Below are 27,618 nucleotides of genomic sequence, written 5' to 3' on the forward strand. Positions count from 1 at the left end.
ATGTTTTGTAAAATATATCTTTGTGGGCAGATTTTAAAACAGGCTGCATTTTACTCCATTGTACAGTCATCCTAAAAAAAAAAAAAAAAAAAAGTAGGGGAAGAGGCAAAGGCTTACCCCAGGTAATGCTTGTCTTTGAGAAATTGTATCTAAAGTTTTTACATGGCCATCGCACATTCTCTATGATCTTTCAAAATGCAAGAGAGATGGGATAAAAATGAATGTGGCTTTTCATCTAGGACCTCTTCTGACCTCCTCAGGCCCCAGACATGCATGTGGTAGACATACATAACACACATACATTTATTCAGGCAAAACACTTACATGTAAAGTCAAGTAAATACATCTCTTTTTTTCATTAAAGTGTAGTGGAAACAAAGCTTACCAATTAAATAGCTATTAGTGGGCATGTACCTAGCATTCCATAACTGGAGATTCAATTATACAGAGTAACTCATCACACATCCTTTGGCATACATACCTACACCTGTGCAGGTACCAATTTCAAAATTAGAAATTCATCTTCCAGAGACTGCATTTAACTGGATGAAATAAAATATTACCATTGTTGACGGCTGTCTGAGGTAATTAACAGTTAATCTGTGCAAAGTAATGTGCAAGGATTGTACATGTCTACAAAAATGCTTTTTTTTATTACTGGATGCAATTATGCACAGTGAAGTCATTGGGTGGATGTGTTTTACTTATGATTTAGGTTATAAAAATAGAAACTTTGCTGGCAATGTTGGCACACACCTTTAATCCCAGACTTGGGGGGCAGAGACAAGTAGATATGTGAGTTGCAGGTCAGCCTAGTTTACATAGCAAATTTCAAGGTCAGATGGGTCTACATAGCAAGTCTAGGACAGCAAAAGCTACATAATAAGGAAACCTTGTCTCAAAGCAACAACAAAAATTTTTAAATGAATTAAAAATTTACATTCTTTAGTAGAAAATGTATAGTATAATTCTTCTATGTGTCATACTTAAAACAGCATTATCTTGCAGTAGAAGTTAGTGTAAAAATCCTTTCAAAATTGTATGTGCTAGGTAAAACTTGGCCCACTGTGTGGTAATGTTGAAAGGTGAGTGAACCTCTGCCAGATGGCAAGGAAAGGAGGGAAGAGGAATTGGATCGAGGAAAAATGCCACAAAAGGGATTAGTGCTAATCCTGGGCTTACTCCCATAATTTTGTGTTACTTTTAATGCGGGTCAAAGCACATTTGCGATCTCTCTACACAGAGCTTGTTCCCTTTACAGCTCTTCAGCATGTTGTAAAACAGCTAAGCAGGTCCACGGTAGAAGCTAAAATGATGAAACTACCTGATCTTGGATTTTCAACCTAAAAAAGAAACTATCATCAAAATAAATTTAATCTCCTGGTAAAGTTCTAACCATTAAGTGTTTTGTTACAGCAACAGAAAATGACAGAGCACACTATTTGTCACAATATTTATTATATTAGCTGTATGTATTATCATGTCACAGTTAAGGTGTCATAAGAGAAATTTCTGACATAAATTTCTAACCTGAGGAGGCTCTTCAGTGTTTCTTAAGCAATGTATCAGATCCCTGGCCTCTACCCAGGAGCTGATGATCAGCAGCTCCCAACATCCCGTTAAATAAACAAGAATGTCTCCAGACTCGGTCAAATGTACCTTCACAGACTATATCACCACTCATGTTTTATGCCTGGACAATACTCAAATATTTGTTGTTAGTAATTATGTTTAACATTACTTGTATCCATATGTATAATACATAAGTTGGTAAGTCTCTCTTCATTACAATTTTTTATAAAAATGAAAAGTCAGGTGGTGGTGGTACACACCTTTAATCCCAGCATGGGGGGGGGGGGGGGGCAGAGCCAGGCAGATCTCTGTGAGTTCAAGTCCAGCCTGCTCTACAAAGTGAGTTCCAGGACAGGTGCCAAAACTACACAAAGAAACACTGTCTAAAAAAAAAAACACACAAAAAAAAGAAGAAAAGAAAAATGAAAATACTATAGAAATATTTGACAGTGATCTATTTTTTCTTTAGTGAGATACCCCTGCATGATAAAAAAAAAAAAAAAAAAATCCCAAAAATGATTCATTGTGATCTTTCCACAATTGATTCTTCTAGAATTAAGCTGGAAATGACGAATGATTAAGCAGGCTTCTCTTCTGTATGAATATGCTGATAAAAGGCTACTCACATCTCTCAGAAAGACTCTCTGTATTCATAAAATGAATTATCAAGAGTGACCTGTTAGTAATACAATGAGAACAGATCACACTTGGGAAGACTAAATATTACAAATATTTATTTCATACTAATGTGCCAGGCATAGGGCACAAAGACAAAGGTGAAAGATCTCTGTTTTCTTCAACCAATTCTTTAATCCCAATAAATTTTCCTCAGTGTTTGTAAGAATGTCCTTTGGGCCAGGCGGTGTTGGTGCATGCCTTTAGTCCCAGGACCCGGGAGGCAGAAGCAGGTGGATCTCTGTGAGTTTGAGGCCAGCCTGGGCTACAGATTGAGTTCCAGGAAAGGTGCCAAAGCTACACAGAGAAACCCTGTCTCAAAATAAAGGGGGGGGGTTACCTTCACTTCACTTTGACATAAACTGGAAAAAAGTGTCTGCAATTCTTTGGGTTGCCAAGTCTAGAAATATTGCATATCAGCTGAATTCACAGTCTCCCAGCAAAACTCACTTAATTTGTAATGACCATAGTGAGGCTGAGAATTGCAGGCTAGGTCCAGAGATATAAGAAAATGGTCTTTGGGGGCATAGCCACTCTGCTACCCAGTATTATTCCATTATACACAGTTTGTGATATATGCCAATGCCTAATTTCTAAATATCCTTGATGTTGTTCAATACTATAAGACTTTTCCTTGATTGTGCTTCCTGATACTTGCTTAGGTGTGATGTATGGTTAATGAATGGGCTTTCAACATTATAGGCATTTCTTTCTCAATTGAGTTCTCTGATGCATGCTGTGGGGAAATTTCTACTGGACAGATTCCATAATTATTCCATTCACAGATATTTTACTCACAGGATTATTTCATATTTACAAGGAGTGACTTTTAGACAGTTTTCTAATGATTACATTTCTACAAGAGTCTTTTGCCAGTGCAGACTTTCTCATGCATATTAAGGCATGAATGATGCAAAAATGATTTTCAACTTTTATTCATAGATTTTTCTCAGTTATAAAATGTATTTTCCACATTTATGACTTTCATTGAGGTTTTCTCCAATATGAGTTAGATATATTTAAAACAGGTTTAAAACTACTAGATTCTTTTACATTTTACTACTAGATTCTTTTACATTCATGTTTTCTCCTATGTAAATACTTAGATGCATTCCAAGTTTAGACCTGTAGTGTGGGACCTTTTCCCATATGTATTACATTTATAAAAATTTCCTCTTGTGTGAGTTTTCCTATAACATTTTAAGGGCAATTTCTGGTGAAACTTTCCTTCACATTCAATATGTTCCTAATGTTTCTCAACCCTGTGAGGGTTCTCCATGTTAACTGAGAGCTGTTTTACTGAAAGAACACCTATACTACACACACTCAAGGGAATTCTTGGTTGGAGTATTTGAAGCATTCTGAGGCTTAAATAAATGTCTTTCTATACCCATCCTCATCATACTTCCCCATGTCTGTGAGTTCTCTGATGCCTACTTAGGTTTGATTTCTGTGAAAATGTTTTTCTACATATATTGCATTCATAGGGTTTCTCCCCATAATGAATCAACTCATGTACAATGAGAGATGATTTGTAGCCAAACATTTTCCCACACTGAATGCATTCATAGAGCTTTTCACCTGTGTGAATTCTATAATGCTTACTAAGGACTAACTTCCACTGAAATGTTTTCCCACACTTATTACATTCATAGGGTTTCTCACCTGTATGAATTATCTGATGTTTGTTGAGATATGACTTGTTTTGAAAGGCTTTTCCACACTCTTTACATTCATAGGGTTTCTCACCTGTGTGAACTTTCTGATGAGTTTTGAGGTATGACTTATTTTGAAAGGATTTTCCACATTCTTTACATTCATGTAATTTCTCACTGTTATGAATTCTCTGATGCCTCCTGAGGTCTGACTTTTGGTAAAAGGCTTTCCCACACTCATTGCATGCATAGGGTTTCTCACCGGTGTGAGTTCTATGGTGCATGTTGAAATAAGACCTGTTATGGAAGGTTTTTCCACATTCTTCACATTCATATGGTTTATCACTCTTGTGAGTTCCCTGATGCATTTTGAGGTATGACTTCTTTAGAAATGCTCTTCCACATTCTTTACATTCATATGGTTTTTCACCTGTGTGAGTTCTCTGATGCATTTTGAGATACCAGTTATGTTGGAAGGCTTTACCACACTCGTAACATTCAAAGGGTTTCTCGCCAGTATGAGTTCTTTCATGTACAATGAGGGCTGACTTTTGCCTGAAGGTTTTATCACATTTACTACATCCATAGGGTTTTTCTCCTGTGTGAATTCTCTGATGACTAGTAAGGGAAGATTTAGTGCTAAAGAGTTTCTCACACTGAATACATACATGGGCTTTTCTCTGGTTATGTGTCCCCGGATGAACTTTAAGGTCTGATTGGCTAGTAAAGGTTTTTTTACTTTCAAGGCATTTACAAGATTTGCTCCCTGAGTATGTTTCTTGGTGTTCAGTGAGGTTGCCATCCACATTGTAGAAGCCTAAAAGGACCAAAAAAAAAAAAATCATTTCAGTGAATTACACTTCAGGTTTTCTAATGGAATTCTCATGTTCATGTTAAGGAATTTTTCCTATCTTACTAGCATAGTGTTTTAAGATCATATTAAGTATTAATTTTTAAACTTTAGATATAACATACTGAAACACACTAATAGGTTAACATATTTTTTCTCACTTTATTTTATTTTTGTGAAGAAATATTTTGTTAAAATATTAAGCTGGGTGGGTGGTGGGGGCGCACTCCTTTAATTCCAGCACTTGGGAGGCAGAGGCAGGAGGATCTCTGTGATTTTGAGGTCAGCCTGGTCTAAAAAGACAGTTTCAGGATAGACTACAAAGATACACAGCGAAACTCTGTCTTGAAAAACCAATAAATAAATAAATAAATAAATAAATAAATAAATAAATAAAAGATACACAGCGAAACCCTGTCTTGAAAAACAAACAAACAAACAAACAAATAAATAAATAAATAAATAAATAAATAAATAAATAAATAAAAATATCGATTCATTGCTAGGCATACTTTTCCACTCAGATAATGGTTACATTTTTTTACACTGTTCTATTCTCATATTTTCTTTGATATATGACAATTGTGACCTTTTCTTTCTGGCATTCTCTTTATTCTGGTCTAAAATGGGCAATAATTTCTAGAACATCTTCTTTCCAGATTATGAGAGAAGTCCAATGGACAGCTTCCTAACCTGAAGCTTCCCTTATGGCCATGAATTTGCATCTTAGTTTGTTTAGAATTACTACTTCAGGAGTGGTCATGGATTGTGAGTTTTTCAAACATGAAATTTCTTCCTTTCCACTTCCACACAAAACAGATACCAGTAATTGAGGTCTTAACTGAACAACATGTGCTATCCTTTTCAAAACCATAATAAATACAAGGAAACACCTGTCCACCTCCACCCTGGGGAAATATGTATGTTGTATGTCATCTCTAAAGTGTCTAGCTGTACTCAGACTGTAGTCCCCATTTGAAAAAAAAAAAAAAAGAACCTGAGGGTTTTTTTGTTTTGGATAGGTTTGGTTTGGTTTTTGGTTTTGGGGTTTTGGGTTTTTTTGAGACAGGGTTTCTCTGTGTAGCTTTGTGCCTTTCCTGGAACTCACTCTGTAGACCAGGCTGGCCTTGAACTCACAGAGATCCACTTGGCTCTGCCTCCCAAGTGATAGGATTAGAGGCATGCACCACCACCCGGAGCTGAGTTCTTCAATATGAAAACTTATTTCACTTCTCCTTGATTCTTAAGTCGGAACACCTCTTCCTATGCTGGGTCCTCCTTCTGATTTCTTAGATCATGCCTCACAAGTCTAACTTTTAGATCTTTTTCTCTATTTTCTTATCAACTACCTAAGTAAAATACTCTATAACTTAGACACCATCTGTTACTCACTATACTCTGGTTCAACATTACATAGAGTTGTGACTCCTTAGTGTAAATAAACTTATCTGTCCTTTACCAAAGTGTTAATTCCATGAAGTAAGGACATTAGTCTTACATTTTTTTTTTAATCTCATCTGTATTTACCTTTTAAAGTAGAATATGACCAAGCACTATATTTCCATTCAGACTTGAAGGGTTACAAGACCTAGGGAAGCGTAGGGTTTTGTTCTCGGTACTTTGGAAAACAAGCCACATGGGGAATTCTTCTGTTTTAGCTTGTGTTCTTCTAAGACTACAACATGCAGAATGACTACAGGGGATGAAAACTTTTAAGATGAAACTTAAGCCATCTTAATTTTTTTCCTTTTAAACATGAAGCTAAATCTCAGAATACTCCCAAGTGACAAATTATTTGGTCTACTAAGGAATCCAGCTTCTGAACAGCTAAACACTTCAGACCACAAAGTTAATAGGTTACATTACGTCTTACAACAAACGTTCTAAGGCACAAAGCTACACAGAGAAACCCTGTCTCGAAAAACCAAAAAAAAAACAAACAAACAAACATTCTACCAACCTGTTGAATTAAACCTATAGTATCACAGTATCACAAGTAGAAAGAAATTTTATCTTCCCCTTAGTTTACATGCCACACAGATGTTTTAAACGTTAACAAAAATAAACAAAAATCCTGGAAAATATATTATCAGAGAAGGAATGAAGGTAAGCGTCAAAGTTCTGGTGAAGTTTAGTCTACTTCTTCCATGCGCGATGTGTCGTCATCTCCTTCCAGGGTTGGCATCTCTTCAGTTACAGCAGCACTGGTATCATCCACAGTAGGATCATCTTCATCAATACCTAGACCAAGCTTGATCATCCTGTAGATCCTGTTAGCATGTGTCTGGGGATCTTCCAGACTGAAGCCAGAAGACAGGAGTGCAGTTTCATACAGCAAGATGACCAGATCCTTCACAGACTTGTCATTCTTGTCAGCCTCCGCCTTTTGCCGTAGGGTTTCAATAATGGAGTGATCAGGGTTTATCTCCAGGTGCTTCTTTGCTGCCATGTAACCCATTGTTGAGTTGTCTCTGAGGGCTTGAGCTTTCATGATTCTCTCCATGTTTGCTGTCCACCCGTATGTGCTCGTGACAATACAGCATGGGGATGTCACCAGTCGGTTTGATACAACCACCTTTTCAACCTTTTTCTCCAAAATATCTTTCATAATTTTGCAGAGGTTTTCAAATTTTGTCTTTTTCTCTTCCTGTTTCTTTTTCTCCTCTTCATCTTCTGGGAGTTCCAGTCCTTCTTTGGTAACTGACACCAAGGTCTTACCCTCAAATTCCTTCAGCTGTTGCACACAATACTCATCAATGGGCTCAATCATATAGATTACTTCTAAGCCATGCTTTCGGAGATGTTCCACAAAGGCCAAGTTAGCAACTTGGTCCTTGGTCTCACCTGTGATAAAGTAGATGTGCTTCTGGTTTTCCTTCATTCTGGTGCAATAGTCCTTGAGAGAAACCATCTCATCTCCAGAAGCAGATGTGTAGTACCGCAACAGCTCTGAAAGCTTCTTCCGATTTTGAGAGTCTTCATGAATTCCAAGCTTTATATTTTTTGAGAACTGCTCATAAAACTTTTTGTAGTTTTCTTTATCTTCTGCCAGTTCAGTAAATAGTTCTAAACATTTCTTTACCAAATTCTTTCTGATAACTTTCAAAATTTTGCTTTGCTGCAACATTTCACGGGGAATATTTAGAGGAAGATCCTCAGAATCCACCACTCCTCTAATGAAATTCAGATACTCAGGGATTAACTCCTCACAGTTATCCATGATGAAAACTCTGCACACATACAACTTGATGTTGTTCTTTTTCTTTCTGTTTTCAAACAGATCAAAAGGAGCACGTCTTGGGACAAAAAGAAGGGCCCGGAATTCCAATTGTCCTTCAACAGAAAAATGCTTCACTGCCAAATGTTCTTCCCAATCGTTGGTTAAGCTCTTGTAAAATTCTCCATATTCTTCATTAGTAATGTCATCAGGATTTCTGGTCCAAATAGGCTTTGTTTTGTTGAGTTCTTCTTGATCAATGTACTTTTCTCTTATCTTCTTCTTCTTCTTCTTCTTCTTCTTGTCACCATCTTTCTTTTCTTCTTCTTCATCAGAACCAACATCTTCTATTTCAGGCTTGTCCTCTGACTCCTTTTCTTCTTTTTCTTTCTCTTCCTCTTTATCTTCTTTTTCTTCAGCTTCATCATCACTGACTTCCTTATCACGTTCCTTCTCCACGAAGAGAGTGATGGGATAGCCAATAAACTGAGAATGTTTCTTTACAATCTCCTTTATTCTCCGTTCCTCCAAATACTCGGTTTGGTCTTCTTTCAGGTGTAAGATAACCTTTGTTCCACGGCCCATTGGTTCACCTGTGTCAGTCCTCACTGTGAATGAGGCCCCTGCTGAGGATTCCCAGGCATACTGCTCATCATCATTATGTTTGGTGATCACAGTCACTTTCTCAGCAACCAAATATGCAGAGTAAAAACCAACACCAAACTGGCCAATCATAGAGATATCTGCACCAGCCTGCAAAGCCTCCATAAAGGCTTTGGTACCAGACTTGGCAATAGTACCAAGGTTATTGATCAGGTCAGCCTTGGTCATTCCAATTCCTGTATCCACAATAGTAAGGGTTCGATCTTGTTTGTTGGGAATAAGATTAATGTGCAGCTCCTTCCCAGAGTCTAGTTTACTAGGGTCCGTCAGACTCTCGTATCTGATCTTGTCCAGAGCATCTGATGAATTTGAAATCAGCTCCCTCAGAAAGATCTCTTTGTTTGAATAGAAAGTATTGATGATCAAGGACATCAACTGGGCGATTTCTGCCTGAAAGGCGAAAGTCTCGACCTCCTCCTCCTCCATGGGTTGGTCTTGGGTCTGGGTTTCCTCAGGCATCTTTGCGGAGTGACCACGCATGGGACATGACCGGCTGCACCACCACACTGAAGCAACTAGTCTTACATTTTTATTGATGTACAATGTATAAAATGACCAGCACTTGAAATCTGCTTCATTAAAATGTGCTAAAACAAAAACAAACACATGAAAAAATGTCTGAAAACAAAATCCCCATGAGATTGGAGTGTAAGAGGCAACTGAAATTATGAAAAAAGAAATACCAGAGGAAATTATCAAAAAACAGACGTCAAAGGTTAGACTTCAGGTATAATTCTTGGAAAATTTTCATCAAATGAAAGGTAGGTACATATTCAAGAGAATTCTCCTTGTCGAGTATGTAATGAACAAGTTTGCGCCCTCAGATATGGAACTTGGGATAAATTGGTAAAATGGCCAACTTATGCTAGACATGATCTCCCCGTCCAAGAGTATGACTAACCTGGCAGACTCTGGTTTGCAGATTCATCTGCTGTCCATGGCTCTGCTCCCTGTTCCAATTTGAAGATCAACTCAGGTTTAGGAACACATTGTCCTGTTAATAAGAAATAATGTAGGACTTAGAGAAATTTTCTGCTAATAAGGTTCTTTGCAGAAAGACAAAAACAGGTTTTAAGATCTGTGCGACCAAAGTGCTAAATGTGGACCTTTCACTAGAGAGCACTGAACAATCATAATGTGTGGCCTAGAACCTTACCCCTAAACAGCTTTAGATCTCACATTTGTTCATATATTTACTACACTGAAAGTGCTTGCTCCTGACACTACTTACCCAGGGACACCAGGCTGCTGTATGTCTCCAGCATCACATTCCTGTACAGCACCCTCTGAGTATCATCAAGATTCTGCCACTCCTCCCAGGTGAAGTTCACAGTGACATCCTCAAATGACACCAAATCCTGTAACAGCACATTTCTCCTCAGTCAATTACTCTATGCTTATAAACAGGAACTTGAAGACCCAGCTTATCTTAAGGAGTGGAAGGCTCTCATGTATATGTTACATTATAATTTCCCTTGCTTATATAGTGAAGAAAAAGAAATATCAAAGAATTATTCTGATATTATTGACTTATGAATGGAGGACAATGATTACCTTATAGATTAAAACCTTCACTGTTGGTGTAAGAGAACCAAGGCTATTCAGGTAACTAGGCCTTAATCACATAGGGCTGCACGTGAGGCATGAACATACCCAGGCATCACTTTCCCTCTTAGGGGTTGGAGGCAGCCTCACTACTGTCATATTGTATGGGTCATGCAATAACAATCGCCACTCCCAAAGATAGAGTGATCCTTGTCACTAAGTCATGCAGCATAACTCATATGTTAACCAACCTGCTTCCTGCAAGACCTCCCCTTCCTCAGGAACCTTTGAAAGTATAACCTTTGCTTTACTTGGAATGGCTGAAACTCCTCTTCAGCACCGTATCTCAATCACACAAGCAACCACACACCATAGTAATAGTCCTATACATAGTGTCATATATAGGTGAATGAACCTCCCTGTATTTGACAACAGGAAAACATAAAATTGAAGGAACTGATTATGAAATGAATGATTCTGTACTTACATATCTAGACATATCTTGGCTAGGAAAGGACCCAAGGGCTTCAGCCCCAATATGTCTCTTGCTACTGCTATGCCTTTATATGTTTGCTGCTGCCATTTTTTCACTGGTACATGGCATGGTGTGAATGGGCATGGGGAGATCCCCATTGCCTTTAATGTGGTATGATTATCTCACGGAAATATCCTGTTCTGCTGGGCATTTTTACCTGTGGATTATTGTGAAGATGGTTTTCTCCTAAACTGTACTGTAACTAAAGCAATGATTTTACACAATAAAAGTATTAGTTTAAATAGGATTTTTGTTGTTTTGTTTGTTTGTTAGTTTGTTTTTCAAGACAGGGTTTACGCTGTGTAGTTTTGGTGCCTGTCCTACATCTCACTCTGTAGACCAGGCTGGCCTCAAACTCACAAAATCTGCCCGGCTCTGCCTCCCAGTGCTAGGATTAAAGGCGTGTACCCTGGCTTAAATAGGATTTTGATGATTGACAGTCTTTAATAAATACAGTAAGAGATTAGGATAAAGGTTAGCTTAGTGGGAAAACTAATATAGGTAAAAGTAAGATACAAGGTTGCCCCTGCCCCTAATAAAGGTTGCCCCTGCCCCTAATAAAGCAGGGGCTGCAGAGGATAGAAAATAAGAACAAGAAAATGTCTCTTGAGGAGTGCTATAGACATTGATTAGTGACTTAGGTTAATGATTAAGAAAAACAATTGAAGCCAGGCAGTGGTGGTGCACGCCTTTAATCCCAGCACTCAGAAGGCAGAGCCATGTGGATCTCTGTGAGTTCCAGGCCAGACTGGGCTACAAAGTGAGTTCCAGGACAGGCTCCAAAGCTACACAGAGAAACCCTGTCTCAAAAAAAGAAAAAAGAAAGAAAGAAAAACAATTGAGTCCCAGTAGCCCAGATAGCTTAAATTCTTTTAACCTTAATGTTGGAAGATGTGCTCAAAGTTTTTGGTGTACATTGTAGCTAAAGCAAAGCTTCAAATAAATAATGACTTGAGGTTAGGTTAAAATGTTTTTGTTAATTGGCTTTGAGGTAAAAATATCTTGGAAAATGATTTAAAGGCATACTTTATTAGTTCACCAACTCTGTGGCTTCCCCATCAATCCTTGAGTTGCTGGAGCCTGGTCCTCATGGCAGCAATAGGCAAGCTTTATATGCCAAATGGTATTCCTTACAGATTAAAGGTGTGTACTCTGACATTCCAATATTTCCTTGCCCATACAAATAACTGCTTATTACTTGTTATTTGTAAGACCTACTAATTACAAAATTACAGTATAATACTATGAAGTTGTATCAGAACAGGTAAGTGAACTGAGCAGATCTGGATTTCAACAGCCATCCCCTAGAAAAACTAGAAAGGCTTATGGGATAGTCAGAAGGAAGAATAGAGAGTGAGACATGGGAGTGTTTTCAGATACAGAGGAGGAAACACACACACACACACACACACACACATACACACACACACACGCATGCACACACAACAAGCGAACAAAAATCTTGCTATGAAATTCCTATTCCACAGGTAGAGGCTCTCCAAACAGACTAAGGTTAAACAACTTACTGTAGCAGGAATCTTAAAAGTTCTTATTAATAAAATCAAACCTGAGGCGAATTATTGGGGTCCATGCTGGTAGATCAGAGAGACAGAACAAGCCACAGCTATCTCACCTCGCCGGATCCTCAGCTGGTCTTGTCTCCTCAGACTGGAGGCCTCTGAGTCCTCATCCGGAATGGGTCTCAGCTGAATTACTGCTCAAAAGCCTGAATGCTTAACCAGCCAAAATCTTCTAGTTTCTGGTCCTCATGCCTTATATATCTTTCTGCTTTCTACCACCACTCCCTGGGATTAAAGGCTGGCTTTCTGGCATTAAAGGCTTGTGTCACCATGCTTGGCTATTTCCAATGTGGCCTTGAACTCACAGAGATCCAGAGGGATTTCTATCTTTGGAATGCTAGGATTAAAGGTGTGAGTGCCACCATTTTCTAGCCTTTGTATCTAGTGGCTGTCTGTTCTCTGACCCCAGATAAATTTATTAGAGTACACAATATTTTGGGGAACACAATACCACCACAACTTACTACTAGATAAAGCATGGATTGAAAAGATCTCTTTAAGAAAGTTTTAGAATATTTTGAAATGGAGAGATTGCATAATGGTTTAGCAGTTAAAGGTGCTTGCCATCAAGCCTTACACACTAAATTCTATCCCTGGGCCTACATGTTCCTCTGATTTGTACCCTTTTGTGTGTATGCTTGAACATATATGCACACACACACACACACACACACACACACACAAATGTAAAAAAGGATATTCTGAACTGAATTTTAAAAAAAATGAGTAAGATAAAAATTGTAGACTACAGCATAAACTGCTACTAGAGGGAAACTGATGCATGAAATAAAATATTAGGAAAAATAAGCTAAGATCGGTAATCTAAGTTTGAGCCTTTTGAGAGCAGAAAAACAAAAATTGAATACAACAATGGGAGAAAAAAAAGAATCAAAGAATAAATCAATGAAATTAAAATAAAAAGTTAGCATACAGAGCACACAGAGAGAGAGAGAGATACACCACACACTCTGCTCAACAATTGAGGGTTAGGACTATTCTGGACCTGAGTTCAGTTCTCAGGTAGAAATCAAAAGAAACACCTTTAATCCCAGCACTTGAGAGGCAAAGGCAGGCAGATCTCTGTGAGTTCGAGGCCAGCCTGGGCTACAGAGTGAGTTCCAGGACAGGCTCCAGAGCTACACAAGAGAAACCCTGTCTCGAAAAACCAAAAGAAAAAAAAAAAGAAAGAAAGAAAGAAAGAAAAGAAAAGAAATTAATTGGACATAGGCTACAAAGTCAAGAAGAAGGCAGATACTGATGACAAAAATCTTGACTTTAGTGTTAAAGAAGAAACAGAAAAGTCACCAAAACCGAACATTATGTTGACCCATAACACAAATCCCCAAAATAAAATCCCATATATGCTCTGAATATAAATCCTATAAATAAGAAACCAGTATCAAATCAAGAGTCTAGGAATGACTCAATATTCAGAAATTAAATACTATACTTTGTAATAACCTTTGAGCTAAGCAAGTATACATGAAGAATACTTTCTTTCTTTCTTTCTTTCTTTCTTTCTTTCTTTCTTTCTTTCTTTCTTTCTTTCTTTCTTTCTTTCTTTCTTTCTTTCCTTCTTTCTTTCTTTCCCTTCCTTCCTTCCTTCCTTCCTTCCTTTTCTCTCTCTAACTTTCTTTCTTTCTTTCTTTTCCTCCTTCCCTACCTCTCACTCTTTCTTTCTTTTCTTTCTTTGAGATAGGGTTTCTCTGAGTAACCTTGTCTGTTCTGGAACTTCTTCTGTAGACTAGACTGGCCTCAAACTCAGAGATCTACCTGCCTCTGCCTCCTAAGTATTAGGATTAAAGGCATGAGCCACCACCACCTGAAGTGAACTTGGATACTGACTTTTGGGAGTGGGCCACAACTACTGGGCAATTCTTCCATCTTTGGTGGAAACTAAATCCTCTTAGGCCTTATCTGTAGCAACTGGTTTGATCAATGAAACATGGCAAAGGTACCATCTGGAAAATTCATAGGCAAAGCTGCAAAAAGTCACACAGTGAGGGGGTCCCTGCAGGTGTCATACAAGAAAGCAAACCACTAAAGAGATAAGAATGAAAACTGAGGGTTGGGGATTTAGCTCAGTGGTAGAGCACTTGCCTAGCAAGAACAAGGCCCTGGGTTTGGTCTTCAGCTCAAAAAAAAGAATGAAAACAGGAGCCAGGTGGTGGTGGCTCATGCCTTTAATCCCAATACTTAGGAGGCAGAGGCAGGTAGATCTCTGAGTTTGAGGCCAGTCTAGTCTACAGAAGTTCCAGAACAGACAAGGTTACACAAAGAAACCCTATCTCAAAGAAAGAAAAGAAAGAAAGAGTGAGAGGTAGGGAAGGAGGAAAAGAAAGAAAGAAAGAAAGAAAGAAAGAAAGAAAGAAAGAAAGAAAGAAAGAAAGAAAGAAAGAAAGAAAGAGAGAGAGAAAAGGAAGGAAGGAAGGAAGGAAGGAAGGGAAAGAAAGAAAGAAAGAAAGAAAGAAAGAAAGAAAGAAAGAAAGAAAGAAAGAAAGAAAGAAAGAAAGAAAGAAAAAGAAAGAAAGAAAGAAAGAAAGAAAGAAAGAAAGAAAGAAAGAAAGAAAGAAAGAAAGAAAGAAAGAAAGAAAGAAAGAAAGAAAGAAAGAAAGAAAAAAATGGTGCAGATTCAGCCTGAATCAGACTTTGGGGAATCAAATGCCAGGTATTCATTGTCAGCATATTTAAAACACAGTACAATCTGGGAAAAGGTTTCTAGGCAATAATTGGTCCAATCAATCCAATTCCAGGTGCACAATAAAGCTCAAAGTGTGACTACAAAGAAACTCCTTTACAAGGTACGTGTGACCATGAGGGTGAGTTCTATAGCTAAAAGACCTAGAATCTAGATTGGTCTCTGACCAAAGCATAGAAGTGAGCAGGCTATAAAGTGCATGGAACATCTTCCCTAAGGATTGCTAACTAGGGAGGGAAGAGTCTGGAATAATCATTCTGGTGAATTTGGGCAACCCTCTGCCTCTATAGCAAAAGCTAGGTGAGATCTGTCTCTGTAGCAAAAGGTGGGTGAGGTCTGCCCCCACAGAAAGGAAAAAGGTCACCAGGTCATTAACAAAATCCACTCTCACTCAGCTTTCTGGATGGAATAGTGGTATTTGGTTTTTAACTCCTCCATTGAGGAGACACTCCTGCAATGATTATCATTCCTGGTTCTCCTGGGGCTTCTCTTTGAGTAAAAGGGCCTCTGTGCCCCCAACAACACAGCTCTGTTAGGAAGCTAGGCATTAGGTAGGAAATACAGCTATCCTGAGACAACCAAAGAAGCACAATGAAAATCCAGAAGAACCCTTCTTCCTAGGACACATGGAAATTCCTGCAGCTGCCCACTGTCAGGCAACAGTGAGTGTTCTTGTACATCATCCCAGTTCTGCTTTCAGTGACCCACTCCAGCTACCAGATCACAGCAACACTGAGTTTAAGCCAGCCAGCAGAGAATCCCTATCACAGGACCACCAGTTATAAACTATTCTAAGTTGTCACATTTTTAGGATGCTTTTTGATCCATAGTTTGAATATGAAAGATCCTCCACAGATTCATGCACCAGATGCTTGGTCATAAACTGGTGACATTATTTTTAGAAGTGAAAAAAACTTCAGGAAGTTGGGACCAGCTAGAAGAAATAGATCACTGGGGTCATGTCCTTGCTTGTACATTAGAGTCTCTGGCCCTTTCTGGCCTCTTTGATTGTTTTCTACAACCAGAAGAATAAGCTTCAAAGCCACTCATACCTACCAGTATGATGTATGATGTTCTTTTCCAGGACAGGAGACCAGGACACCATAAACTCAACCTTCAATTACCATGAGCAACAACAACAAAAAGTCCTTTCCAAGGTTGTTGCTCTCCAGTTATCATGCTACAGAACAACAAAAAGCCTAATTCAAGAAGAATAGCTGGCTAAATAAAATATAATCTGTTATGTAGAAATGGGATTTTATTTTAATAAAAAGTTATAAACCATGACCCTGTCATTGCAAATAAGGTGAGGTCTAAAGGTTACCCGAAATTCAAGCTAGAAGGACACCACAACACTTGATGAGGGAGTGAAGGGTGATCATAAATTTATGGGTCAAAAATATGGAAGAAGTAAACAGGGATATGAGCAAAATTCTTACCTAACAGGACACACAAAATGGTAAGCGCAACTGAGTATCTCATTGGTCTACCTAAGCAAATTCCTGGGGAAATGTACAAAGTACTATCTAGTTACCTATCTCTACCTTAAAAAAAAATGAGAGTAGAAAGATAAAACTAACAAAGGATGATAAAATTTCAAGTATTTAGGAAAAATAAACAGGTAGGATTTACTGAGATGGAAATTTGGTTCACTGGAAGAATTCAACCCAATAGTAAAAAGATACAAGATCCAAAAGATATTCTCCTTTCTGAGGGAAGCAGGATTGATCTAGTTAGACACAATGAAACAAGGTTGCTAATGTGGGTGGCTTCTGTGTAACGGATTTTGGTGAATTCTAAGTACATATTTTTTAAAGAATTTACTTCAATTTCATTTCCGGTACTAAAAGGCCACAGTCATAAAAAGAAAGCAATAGTTCCATTAAAACTTAATGGGACAGCAGATGATAGCTCAAACCTTTAATCCCAGAATTTAAGAGGCAAAGGCTGGTGCGTTCGAGGCCAGCCTGATCTATAAAGTGAGTTCCAGGTCAGCTAGCACTGTGACACAGAGAAACCCTGTCTGTGGGGGGAAAAAAAAAGACTGAGCAGGAGGAGACCCATATGCTTGCCTGGGGCTGCCTGCCCTTGTCAGAGAGGAGAAAACTCAGGCCCACCCAGGCCAAAAGGCACCCGGCATTGGGCACTATATGGTGAACAAATACATGGTGTGGTATGGGAGAAAGAGACAGAATGGTTCATTTCCTGTGGAGAGAGGCAGATCTGAAGAGGTGAAAATGGTGAGCAGCAGGCTGAGATAGGTGGCCTGCTTGCCACCTGGGGCTACGGTGATGCCTGGGCCTGGCCTGCTGCCAGGGCCCATGTCTGGGTCAGTGTCCCTGCTGCAGCCACAGTCTCCGTTGATGTCTGTGGCTCCTGTGACCACCAAAGGCCAAGAATTAGGCTGCACAGAGTTGGCCCTGCCCCTCACAGGCTGCAACACTAGGGAGAACTGGTCCTTCCCCTCACCGGCTGCAGCATTAGGGAGAGCGAGCAGGTCCTGCACCTCACCTGGGCAGCACAGTAGAGTTGACCCTGTGCTGTAGGTTTGGGTGAGCCATCCCCAAGGGTATGAGAGCAGAAGAACTAGCCCCACCCCTTGCTGTCTGCTGCACAGGATGAGCTAGCCAGGCAGTGCTAGAGAATTCACCTTGGTAGTGAAAATGAGGGAGAGCTGGCGGGCTGACCAATCCAGCAACCATCCAGACCCAGAACCAGGGCTATGAGTTGGCCCACCCCAACAAGTGGTGGTATTTTATCTGTGTACCCCAATAAAGAGCTTATCTGAGGATCAGAGGAAAAACCAGCCACTACAGTAAACATAAAAGTCAGGCGATGGTAGCATATGCCTTTAATCCTAGCATTCAGGAGGCAAAGATCTATCCGGATCTCAGTGAGTTCAAGGCCACACTGGAAACTGAGCCAGGCATGGTGGCTCACGTCTTTAATCCCAGCACTAACCATAGAGGTCTGGAGGTCTGTACAGACAGACAGGAAGTGATATAGCTGAGTGGACAGAGGAAGTGAGATGGCAGAACAGAAAGGCATATAGGAGTGGGTATACAGCAAGGAGGTCTTTTTGGAGGCTGAGGTGTCAGTAAGGTGAGGTTGGCTGTGGCTTGTCCTATTCCTCTGATCTCTTGGTTTTCACCCTAATATCTGGCTCTGTTTTTTTTTTTTTATTATAAGACCATTTAGCAATTCATCTTACACCAACACCCACCCTACCTATGATCTGCTGGAGCATATGAAAGGGCCGGTCCTTCAGATCCAAAGCTACAGGACCTCCATGACACAGGGCAACAACAGATATGAATAAAATAACAATATGTAATCAAATGGGGACTAAACAACTTGTGGTGGTAATCTAATTGTATTGAAATATTATTTTGATTTGTATTGAAATATTAATTTGATTGTATGTTAATAAATAAAGTTGTCTGGGGGTCAGAGCTATTAGAGCCATAGCAAGAGTGTGGCGGTGGTGGCACACGCCTTTAATCCCATAGATATCTGTGTGTTCAGGGTCAGAGCTATTAGAGCCATAGCAAGAGTGTGGCGGTGGTGGCACACGCCTTTAATCCCATAGATATCTGTGTGTTCAGGGTCAGAGCTATTAGAGCCATAGCAAGAGTGTGGCGGTGGTGGCACACGCCTTTAATCCCATAGATATCTGTGTGTTCAGGGTCAGAGCTATTAGAGCCATAGCAAGAGTGTGGCGGTGGTGGCACACGCCTTTAATCCCATAAGATCTCTGTGTGTTCAGGGATACAGCCAGCATTGGAGACATATGCCTTTAAGACCTAGGGGGCTGTACATTCAGACAGTGACGAGGCAGTCATGTGTTTGGGTTTACAACCAATGAGAAGGCAGAACAACATACTTTAAAAATACGAACCGACAGGAAGTAGGTCTTTTTTCGCGAAGCTGGGACAGCAGGAGGAAGGGTGAGATTTTAGCTCTGAGCTCTGACCTCTCGGCTTTCTCTTTTACATTGTTTCTGTGTTTCTTATTTAATAAGACGGTTGGTTACATCAACATCTGGCGCCCAACGTGACAGGAATCCATTAAAAACTGCTTGGCTTGGCGGCAGGTCCGCTTTCCCGCAAGGGCGGCAGGCGGCCCGCGGCGGCAGCGGCGGCACACGGCGGCTGGCGGCGATCGGCTTCTTAGTCCGAGCTGCTGGCGTCCTAGTCCGGGTAGCAACTTCTAGCCCGGGCCTAGGTCTATGAGCAGCTTGCCTAAAGCCGGTGCTACAAACAACTCAGACCTGCCCTGCCGAACAGGGCCCTGCCTGTAAAGCCAACGCACGTGGTCGGAGCTTAAGGAAGCCAGACCCAAGCCTTGACTCGGCACAAGAGGGAACACGTGGCTGCATTTAAGCTTTAGCCGGCTACACTTTCTTGTGCGTTCTCTCTTTCCTCTCTCTCTCTCTCTCTCTCTCTCTCTCTCTCTCTCTCTCTCTCTCTGGATTTACACCTGGGACACTAGGTGGCTGCTTTGAAAATCCCCTCGGATTTCTACTGTTCTACGCAGATTTGGTAAGTCATAATATATCAGATATTTTAAAGGAAACTATCTAAAAGAGAATTTTTTTCCACATTAAAAAACAAATGGGTTTTATGTGTACATTGGAAGAAAATTGGTTTTTGTTCGAAATTTTAGGCAGTCTGGCAATGGAACAACTATATAATATTAGTATTGGTGGAATTATGCACCTCATCACTATAATAATCCACATTTTAATATTTAAAAAGATAGTCAATTTAAGTGCCAGGATAACAGCGTTAGAAGAACTTGTTAAACCTGTAAAAATTCAGACAGAAGAAATTAACAGTGAAGTTGTTTCAAGTCGGGATCATAAGGTTGCAGAAAGAAAGCCTGTTTTCACACAGTCACCCTTAATTTATCCTGTAACAGTACAGCAGATGCCTGATCAAATGGCTACACAAAATACTTGGGCTCCAATTGAAATGTTGGATTTAAAAAGGTTTAAGGAGGCAATAGTATCTTATGGCATGCATTCCCCATATGTAAAGCAAATGTTAAACACTTGGTCAACATATAATAGGATAGTACCACAGGACTGGCGGGACCTCGCACAAGGTGTTCTGGAACCCAGCCAGAGACTTCAATTTCTGACTTGGTTTAAGGAGGAGGCTAAAAACATAGAAAAACAATGGAGGGATAAAGGAGTACAAGTTTGCCAGGATCAGCTTATGGGCGAAGGCCAATATGCTTCAGCACAAGCACAATGTTTATATGATGTCCAAACCCTAATTTTATGTCGAACGGCAGCCTTGAATGCATGGGACAAAGTTGAGGAACCAGGAAAAAAATCTGAGTCATTTACAAAGGTGAAGCAAGGCCCAAAAGAGTCTTTTACAGATTTTTTACAAAGACTGGCTTCAGCAGTAAAGAGAACGGTCTCGGATTCAGAAGCTGGTAAGGCAATAATTGAATCTTTGGCCTTTGAGAATGCGAATGCAGCATGCAAAAGAATAATCAGGCCATTAAGGGCAAGATCTGCACCTATGGAAGATTGGATTAGAGAAACAATTAATGTTGAAGCTGATGAGCATGATGATACATGGGTAGGAGAAGTAATTTCAAAAGGTTTGAGGAGTGTTAGATGTTTTGGATGTGGAAAGCAAGGACATTTGAAAAGGGACTGTAGACAGGTCATTTCCAGAAACAATGTTTCTTCAAGGAACAATGGCAACAGAATGCCCCTTCCTTCTGGAGTATGCAGAAGGTGTGGTAAGGGAAAACACTGGACCAACGAATGTAGATCAACAAAGGACAGACAGGGTAATCCTTTGCCTCAGTCTTCGGGAAACTCCCAGAGGGGCCTCAGGCAGGCCCCCAGTGCAAATCCAGTTCAAACCTTTCCGGCAGCCATAGAGGAAATGCCTGCTCTGGAGAGCGATTAAATAACCAAATGCCTATTGGAATAAATCATGCTGGTCAGAATGATGAAACAGAGAGAATAGAAAATTCAGGAGAAAACATAAAGAAAATTTTTTGGCAAACTTCTATTAATGAACAAAGACCAAAATTAACAATAAAAATAAATGGTGTTTTGTTGTCTGGTCTGGTAGACACAGGTGCGGACGTTACCATAATTGCACCAGAATTTTGGCATCCAACTTGGCCTCTTCAGGAGGTAAACGTTCAACTGTTAGGAATTGGGACATTATCTCAGGTGAAACAGAGTGCAAGATGGCTCGAATGTATAGGTCCAGAAGGACAGAGAGGAAAATTAAAACCATATGTGGCTAACATAACTATGAACCTGTGGGGTCGAGACTTGTTGCAACAATGGAATACTCAGATTAACATCCCTCCAATCTCAGAAACAAATCATAAACTAGCACATGTTACTGAGAGAAATATTAGAAGATATTGTTCTAATGAGTGGTCACCAGCCATCCATATTATACAAGAACAGGGCACAATAACTGATGATCTTCCAAAGACACCAACAGCTCTACCTTTAAAATGGTTAACAGACAAGCCTATATGGGTCCAGCAATGGCCTTTAACAACAGAGAAACTCCAGGCTTTAGAAGAGCTGGTAGAAGAACAGTTAAATGCTCAGCATATTGAAGAATCAACCAGCCCTTGGAATTCTCCTGTATTTGTTATTAAAAAGAAATCTGGTAAATGGAGAATGGTAACAGACCTTAGGGCAATTAACAAAGTAATTCAGCCAATGGGTTCTCTACAATCTGGGATGCCTTTGCCTACTCTGTTACCAAAAGGATGGCCTCTCATAGTTATTGATTTAAAAGACTGTTTCTTTTCAATACCCTTACAAGAAAAAGACAGAGAAAGATTTGCTTTTACAGTGCCTACTTATAATAATTCTCAACCGGTTAAAAGATTTCAATGGAGGGTCCTCCCACAGGGAATGTTGAATAGCCCAACTCTGTGCCAATATTTTGTACAACAGCCATTGGAAGTGATACGTAAAAAATTTCCTAAATCTATAATTTATCATTATATGGACGATATTTTACTAGCTGACTCAAATGCAGATACTTTAGAAATAATGTTTGAAGAAGTAAAGAAAATTTTGCCTCGCTGGGGATTACAAATTGCTCCTGAAAAGATACAAAGAGGAGATTCTATTAATTATTTAGGATATAAAATAGAGCTACAAAAAATTAGACCCCAAAAGGTGCAAATTAGGAGAGATAGACTACAGACTCTTAATGACTTTCAAAGATTATTTGGAGATATTTCTCATCTACGAACTATTGTTGGGGTAAAAAATGATGAACTGACTAATTTGTTCAAAACCTTAGAAGGTGACAAGGACTTAAATAGTCCAAGAGAATTATCACCTGAAGCTGAGAAAGAATTAGCCTTGGTAGAAAAGAAAGTGCATGAAGGACACGTGAATCGTATTGATCCAAAGCTGGATTGCATTTTGGTTATCTTACCTTCTAGGCGTTCTCCTACTGGAATATTAATGCAGAGGGAAGATATTATATTGGAATGGATATTTTTACCAAATAAACCAAATAAAAAATTAAAAACTTATGTGGAAAAAATCTCTGACTTGATTTACAAAGGAAAATTGAGACTTCGTCAATTAGCAGGCATAGACCCAGCAGAAATTGTCGTACCATTAACTAAGGAGGACATTGAAAAATTATGGACAGAAAGTGAACCTTGGCAAAGAGCTTGCAGTAATTTTTTGGGAGAAATTAACAGCAAATATCCCAAAAGCAATAGAATTGATCTTATAAAGAGAGCTGAATGGATCTTGCCTCGAATTGTACGGCAAAAACCCATATCTGGAGTTCGTACATTTTATACAGATGCCAACAAAGAAGGAAAGGCAGGTTACAAATCAGAAAATTTAAGTAAAGTGGTTCAAAGTCCGTATAATTCAGTGCAAAAATCAGAATTGTATGCTATTCTGTTGGTATTAATGGATTTTTCAGAACCTCTCAACATAGTAACTGACTCTCAGTATGCTGAAAGAGTGGTGTTACATATTGAGACTGCAGAATTTATCCCTGATGCTTCAGAATTAACTTCACTATTTATTCAATTACAAGATACAATCAGGAAAAGGAATCATCCTTTATATATAACTCACATTCGATCCCATACTGGTCTGCCAGGCCCTCTAGCACAAGGCAATGAAGAGATTGATAAATTATTGATAGGAAATGTGCTGGAGGCCTCAGAATTTCATAAAAAACATCACGTTAATAGTAAAGGTTTAAAAAAGGATTTTTCCATAACCTGGCAACAAGCCAAAGAAATAATAAAGAAATGTCCTACTTGTTCCTTCTACAATCAGACGCCATTACCAGCAGGATGTAACCCAAAGGGTACTCAGAGAAATGAAATCTGGCAGATGGACGTGTTTCACTTTGCAGAATTTGGAAAATTGAAATATGTACACCACACTATCGATACTTATTCAGGATTTCAATGGGCAACTGCTTTGAGTTCTGAAAAAGCTGATTCTGTAATCACTCATTTGCTAGAAGTTATGGCCATCATGGGTATACCTGCACAAATCAAAACTGACAATGCTCCATCATATGTCTCTGTTAAAATGAAACAGTTTTTTGCTTATTACAATATAAAGCATATTACAGGCATACCACATAATCCTACAGGTCAAGCAGTTATAGAAAGATCAAACAGAACTCTAAAGGATATGCTAAATAAACAGAAATGGGTAACAAAAACCCCCAGAAATAGACTGCATAATGCTCTTCTAACTTTGAATTTTCTGAATGCCAATGAGAAAGGAACAACAGCTGCAGAGAGACATTGGATAATAGAAAAAACTACAGAATTAAATCAGCCTATATACTTTAAGGATGTGCTGACCTCAGAATGGAAGCCAGGGTATGTATTACATTGGGGACGTGGTTTTGCTTTTGTTTCTACAGGAGAAGATAAGCTGTGGGTACCATCAAAATTGATAAAGGTTCGATTTGAACAAGAGAGACCTCTTAATTAGAGGAGGTGATAGTTCATCAACCAGCATGAACATCCAATTTAAACTAACTTGTATCAATAACACATGCCTTTTCATTTAATCAGATAATAACTTGTCAAAAGGAAACATCCCCAAAATTAGTCTTGGGGAAAGGTTTTTGTTTTTGTCTTTTAGGAGAATGAAGGTTAAGGAATCTGAAGAACACTGGACAAATGAGACAACTGAAGAAAAGGGACAAATCATCTATCCCAAGAAACAGAGTGAAACGGTGTATGGGTATATATTATCTAAAAAAATTTTATGTCTTCCTAAATGTTTGTTTCTGCTTTTCTCTAAAGATTTAACACTATTGGTCTTCTAACAGTCCCAGTTCAATTAAAATTTAAAGCTGACTTTGGAGTTGGAGAATGGCTCTCTCCTTCTTTAAAATCAAGCATGTTGTTAAAAGGAAAATGCAAACTCCCTGTATCATGCCAGAATAAGAGCCATTTCTGCTATGGTACAGGACAAAAGCAAAATTAATTAAGGGACTATTCTATTACTAATCTCAACTCTGATTCTATTCTGATTCTTTAAACTTTTCTCAAAGTATAAATTTTATATCAAAATTTACAAGATTAATATATATATATACATTTTAAACTTTGTTAAGATATGAATGGTCACATAGAGTACTAACTAATTCTAGAAAAAAGGCTAGCTGCATATATATGTTTTTGTGTTCGAGTCTCTTATCAGTTTTCTGCAGGAAATCATGGCCAGGCCTAACATCAACTGAAGTCTCCAGAAAGAAGATGGGGCCCCACAACAACAACAATTCCACGTGGACAATAATAATATCATTAAGCTGACAAACATCATCCACAGATCAGCTTTGAACTACAAGGTGCTCAGAGCAATTTTGAGATGACTAGCTGAGATGATCCAGTCTCAAAGACTACTTGAATAAGGACTTGAGATAAACCCTGAACTTTGGCATTATACACAGACTGGATAGTGAAGGATATAGTTACCTCTCTTAGAATTTGACAATTAACCTAAAATTTTTCTTTCAGGATAAAGAAAACTTCGCCCATACCCAGCAGGAAGCAATTTTAAGAATACGACGCCCACATTCCCAAAGAGGTGGTGTGGGGCAGGTGGTTTTTTGGTCTTTTTAATGGGTTTTGGGTCTGGGATAATTTTCAATATTTAGGGGGGTTGGTTACAAGTTATTGTCAAGGGTTAGGAAAAAGGCTAAGCAAAGGAGATTAGATTTAAGGTTCTTGTTTAAAAAAAAAGAAAGAAAGAAAGAAAGAAAGAAAGAAAGAAAGAAAGAAAGAAAGAAAGAAAGAAAGAAAGAAAGAAAGAAAAAAAAGAAAGAAAAGAGAAAGACAATTACTAGTTTTAAATACTTTACATTGGATTGAATTGTTTTATATTGTACACAAATTTGAAACTGATATTGTTAGAAAATGCTATATGTATATTTCTAATTGTATTTATTCCATCCATTTAACAATGTAATGCAAATTTCTGATCCTTGAATGTTATTATTATCAACTATTAGGATATAAAGAAATGAAAGCTAGTAGTTAGACATTATCATAGAACTTGTAGTCATATTGGATATGTTTTAAAAATTGAGCAGAGATGTTTTAGACAGGTCATCTTCAAACCCTTCAGAGATCTACAGAATATGGCATTTAAAATGTTTTAATAACTTAGAAAATTTTTCTTTTTTGAGACATGTCGGCTCCTGGCAGTACCAATCTACTTTAGAGAAAATATGGGCATTGAAGAAACTGCATATGGAGTCAACTTTCATTCTGGCAAAAGTTAGCCACTGGACAAAAAAGTATCCTCGAATCAACAGGACAAAATGGACAGACAGATCACAAAACAAGGGACTACTGATTCTTGCCAAAACAAGTGTGGTTATGGCTTTATCAAAAGGCATCTTCTGAGGCCAGGACAATATGGCCCCATCCCTGAAGTGGCCTTCGCATCCGGAAAAGGTACGGTGCCCTTTTCTTCGAAGGCAGCTTAACAGGCAGAGGGCCGATGGATTCTGTTGTACAATGGAACAGCAGCTGAAAGCTCATGCCTCTCAAAAGTAGACTGGCATTTAATAGAGGGATGTGGAGAAGAAGGGGATGCTGAGATGAAGCCATATATACACAGCCAAGAAGAATGGACAGCTGAATTAAAAAACTGTCAACAATTTCCAGAATTTAAAATCCTGAATCATGACAGGACACTAGTGGAATTCAGGTGTTTCTGGTACGTGGACTGCTCTCACCCAATGTGAGGTTGAACTGTTGACCTTGTGTACATCCTACTTCACAAATGAGTCTATCAGATACACTAAGCCTATAGGCTGAAGATGATGCCCCAACACTGCGGAGAAACCTCAGGTGACTGCCCAGGCAGCTGGCTGTTTCTGTCAACTCACAAAATTTTTTTGGAAGTTGCTTGCATGCACTTCCTGTTTTTATTTTTGTTAGCTAATATTATTCCCTTCTTGGGTCTCTGAGGGAGTTGAAGATTAGTTAGTTATGGTTGAAGATTAGTTAGTTATAGTTGAAAATTAATTAGGATAGAAAGTACATTAGATACATCTTGGAATTATCAAAATAGGATAGATAATGGAATTATTTTCTCTGATTCGTCAAATACCTGTTTAGGTATTTATTACTTGTATATATTGTATATAGTTATTGTACTTTTGTATATAGTTTTTCTTTTGTTAGTCATAACCTTTTGCTTTTTTTTCTTTTTATTAAAATAGAAAAGGGGAAATGTGGTGGTAATCTAATTGTATTGAAATATTATTTTGATTTGTATTGAAATATTAATTTGATTGTATGTTAATAAATAAAGTTGTCTGGGGGTCAGAGCTATTAGAGCCATAGCAAGAGTGTGGCGGTGGTGGCACACGCCTTTAATCCCATAGATATCTGTGTGTTCAGGGTCAGAGCTATTAGAGCCATAGCAAGAGTGTGGCGGTGGTGGCACACGCCTTTAATCCCATAGATATCTGTGTGTTCAGGGTCAGAGCTATTAGAGCCATAGCAAGAGTGTGGCGGTGGTGGCACACGCCTTTAATCCCATAGATATCTGTGTGTTCAGGGTCAGAGCTATTAGAGCCATAGCAAGAGTGTGGCGGTGGTGGCACACGCCTTTAATCCCATAAGATCTCTGTGTGTTCAGGGATACAGCCAGCATTGGAGACATATGCCTTTAAGACCTAGGGGGCTGTACATTCAGACAGTGACGAGGCAGTCATGTGTTTGGGTTTACAACCAATGAGAAGGCAGAACAACATACTTTAAAAATACGAACCGACAGGAAGTAGGTCTTTTTTCGCGAAGCTGGGACAGCAGGAGGAAGGGTGAGATTTTAGCTCTGAGCTCTGACCTCTCGGCTTTCTCTTTTACATTGTTTCTGTGTTTCTTATTTAATAAGACGGTTGGTTACATCAACAACAACTCACCACATATTCATTCATGATGTTTGCAAGTTGCTTGTTCATGGTTTTGCCCTTGGAAACACACAAATGATATTGGAGATACAGTTGAGAAAAGGAGACTAGTGTAGAGTCATGAGCGGGAGAGGCTATTCATGGCTTGGTCCTAGAGTCTCCACTCAAAGCACTATACAATTAGCTGAAAA

General features: G+C 39.0%; 1 protein-coding gene and 1 pseudogene across 6 annotated transcripts in view; both read right to left on the reverse strand.

Annotated features, from left to right (window-relative positions):
- Window positions 1-27,618, reverse strand: part of LOC143274083 (uncharacterized) — a 35,401-nt gene that overhangs the window by 3,573 nt on the left and 4,210 nt on the right. For 3 of the 5 annotated variants that reach the window (XM_076575432.1, XM_076575434.1, XM_076575433.1), the window contains 4 exons: window positions 27,440-27,611; window positions 9,864-9,990; window positions 9,534-9,626; window positions 1,440-4,719 (listed from right to left, as the gene is read on the reverse strand). In XM_076575432.1, coding sequence (XP_076431547.1) covers window positions 3,647-4,719; window positions 9,534-9,626; window positions 9,864-9,990; window positions 27,440-27,478 — 1,332 coding nt within the window. In that variant the 5' untranslated portion in view covers window positions 27,479-27,611 and the 3' untranslated portion in view covers window positions 1,440-3,646. Of the gene's footprint in view, window positions 1-1,439; window positions 4,720-9,533; window positions 9,627-9,863; window positions 9,991-27,439; window positions 27,612-27,618 lie in introns of those variants that run through there. The other 2 variants (XM_076575436.1, XM_076575435.1) reach the window with 2 other exon arrangements.
- Window positions 6,743-9,132, reverse strand: LOC102908005 (heat shock protein HSP 90-alpha pseudogene; annotated as a pseudogene). The gene has a single exon (XR_013052484.1). The product of XR_013052484.1 is annotated as a heat shock protein HSP 90-alpha pseudogene (transcript).

This window comes from Peromyscus maniculatus, chromosome 7 (assembly GCF_049852395.1).
Source record: "Peromyscus maniculatus bairdii isolate BWxNUB_F1_BW_parent chromosome 7, HU_Pman_BW_mat_3.1, whole genome shotgun sequence".
NCBI classification, from domain to species: domain Eukaryota; kingdom Metazoa; phylum Chordata; class Mammalia; order Rodentia; family Cricetidae; genus Peromyscus; species Peromyscus maniculatus.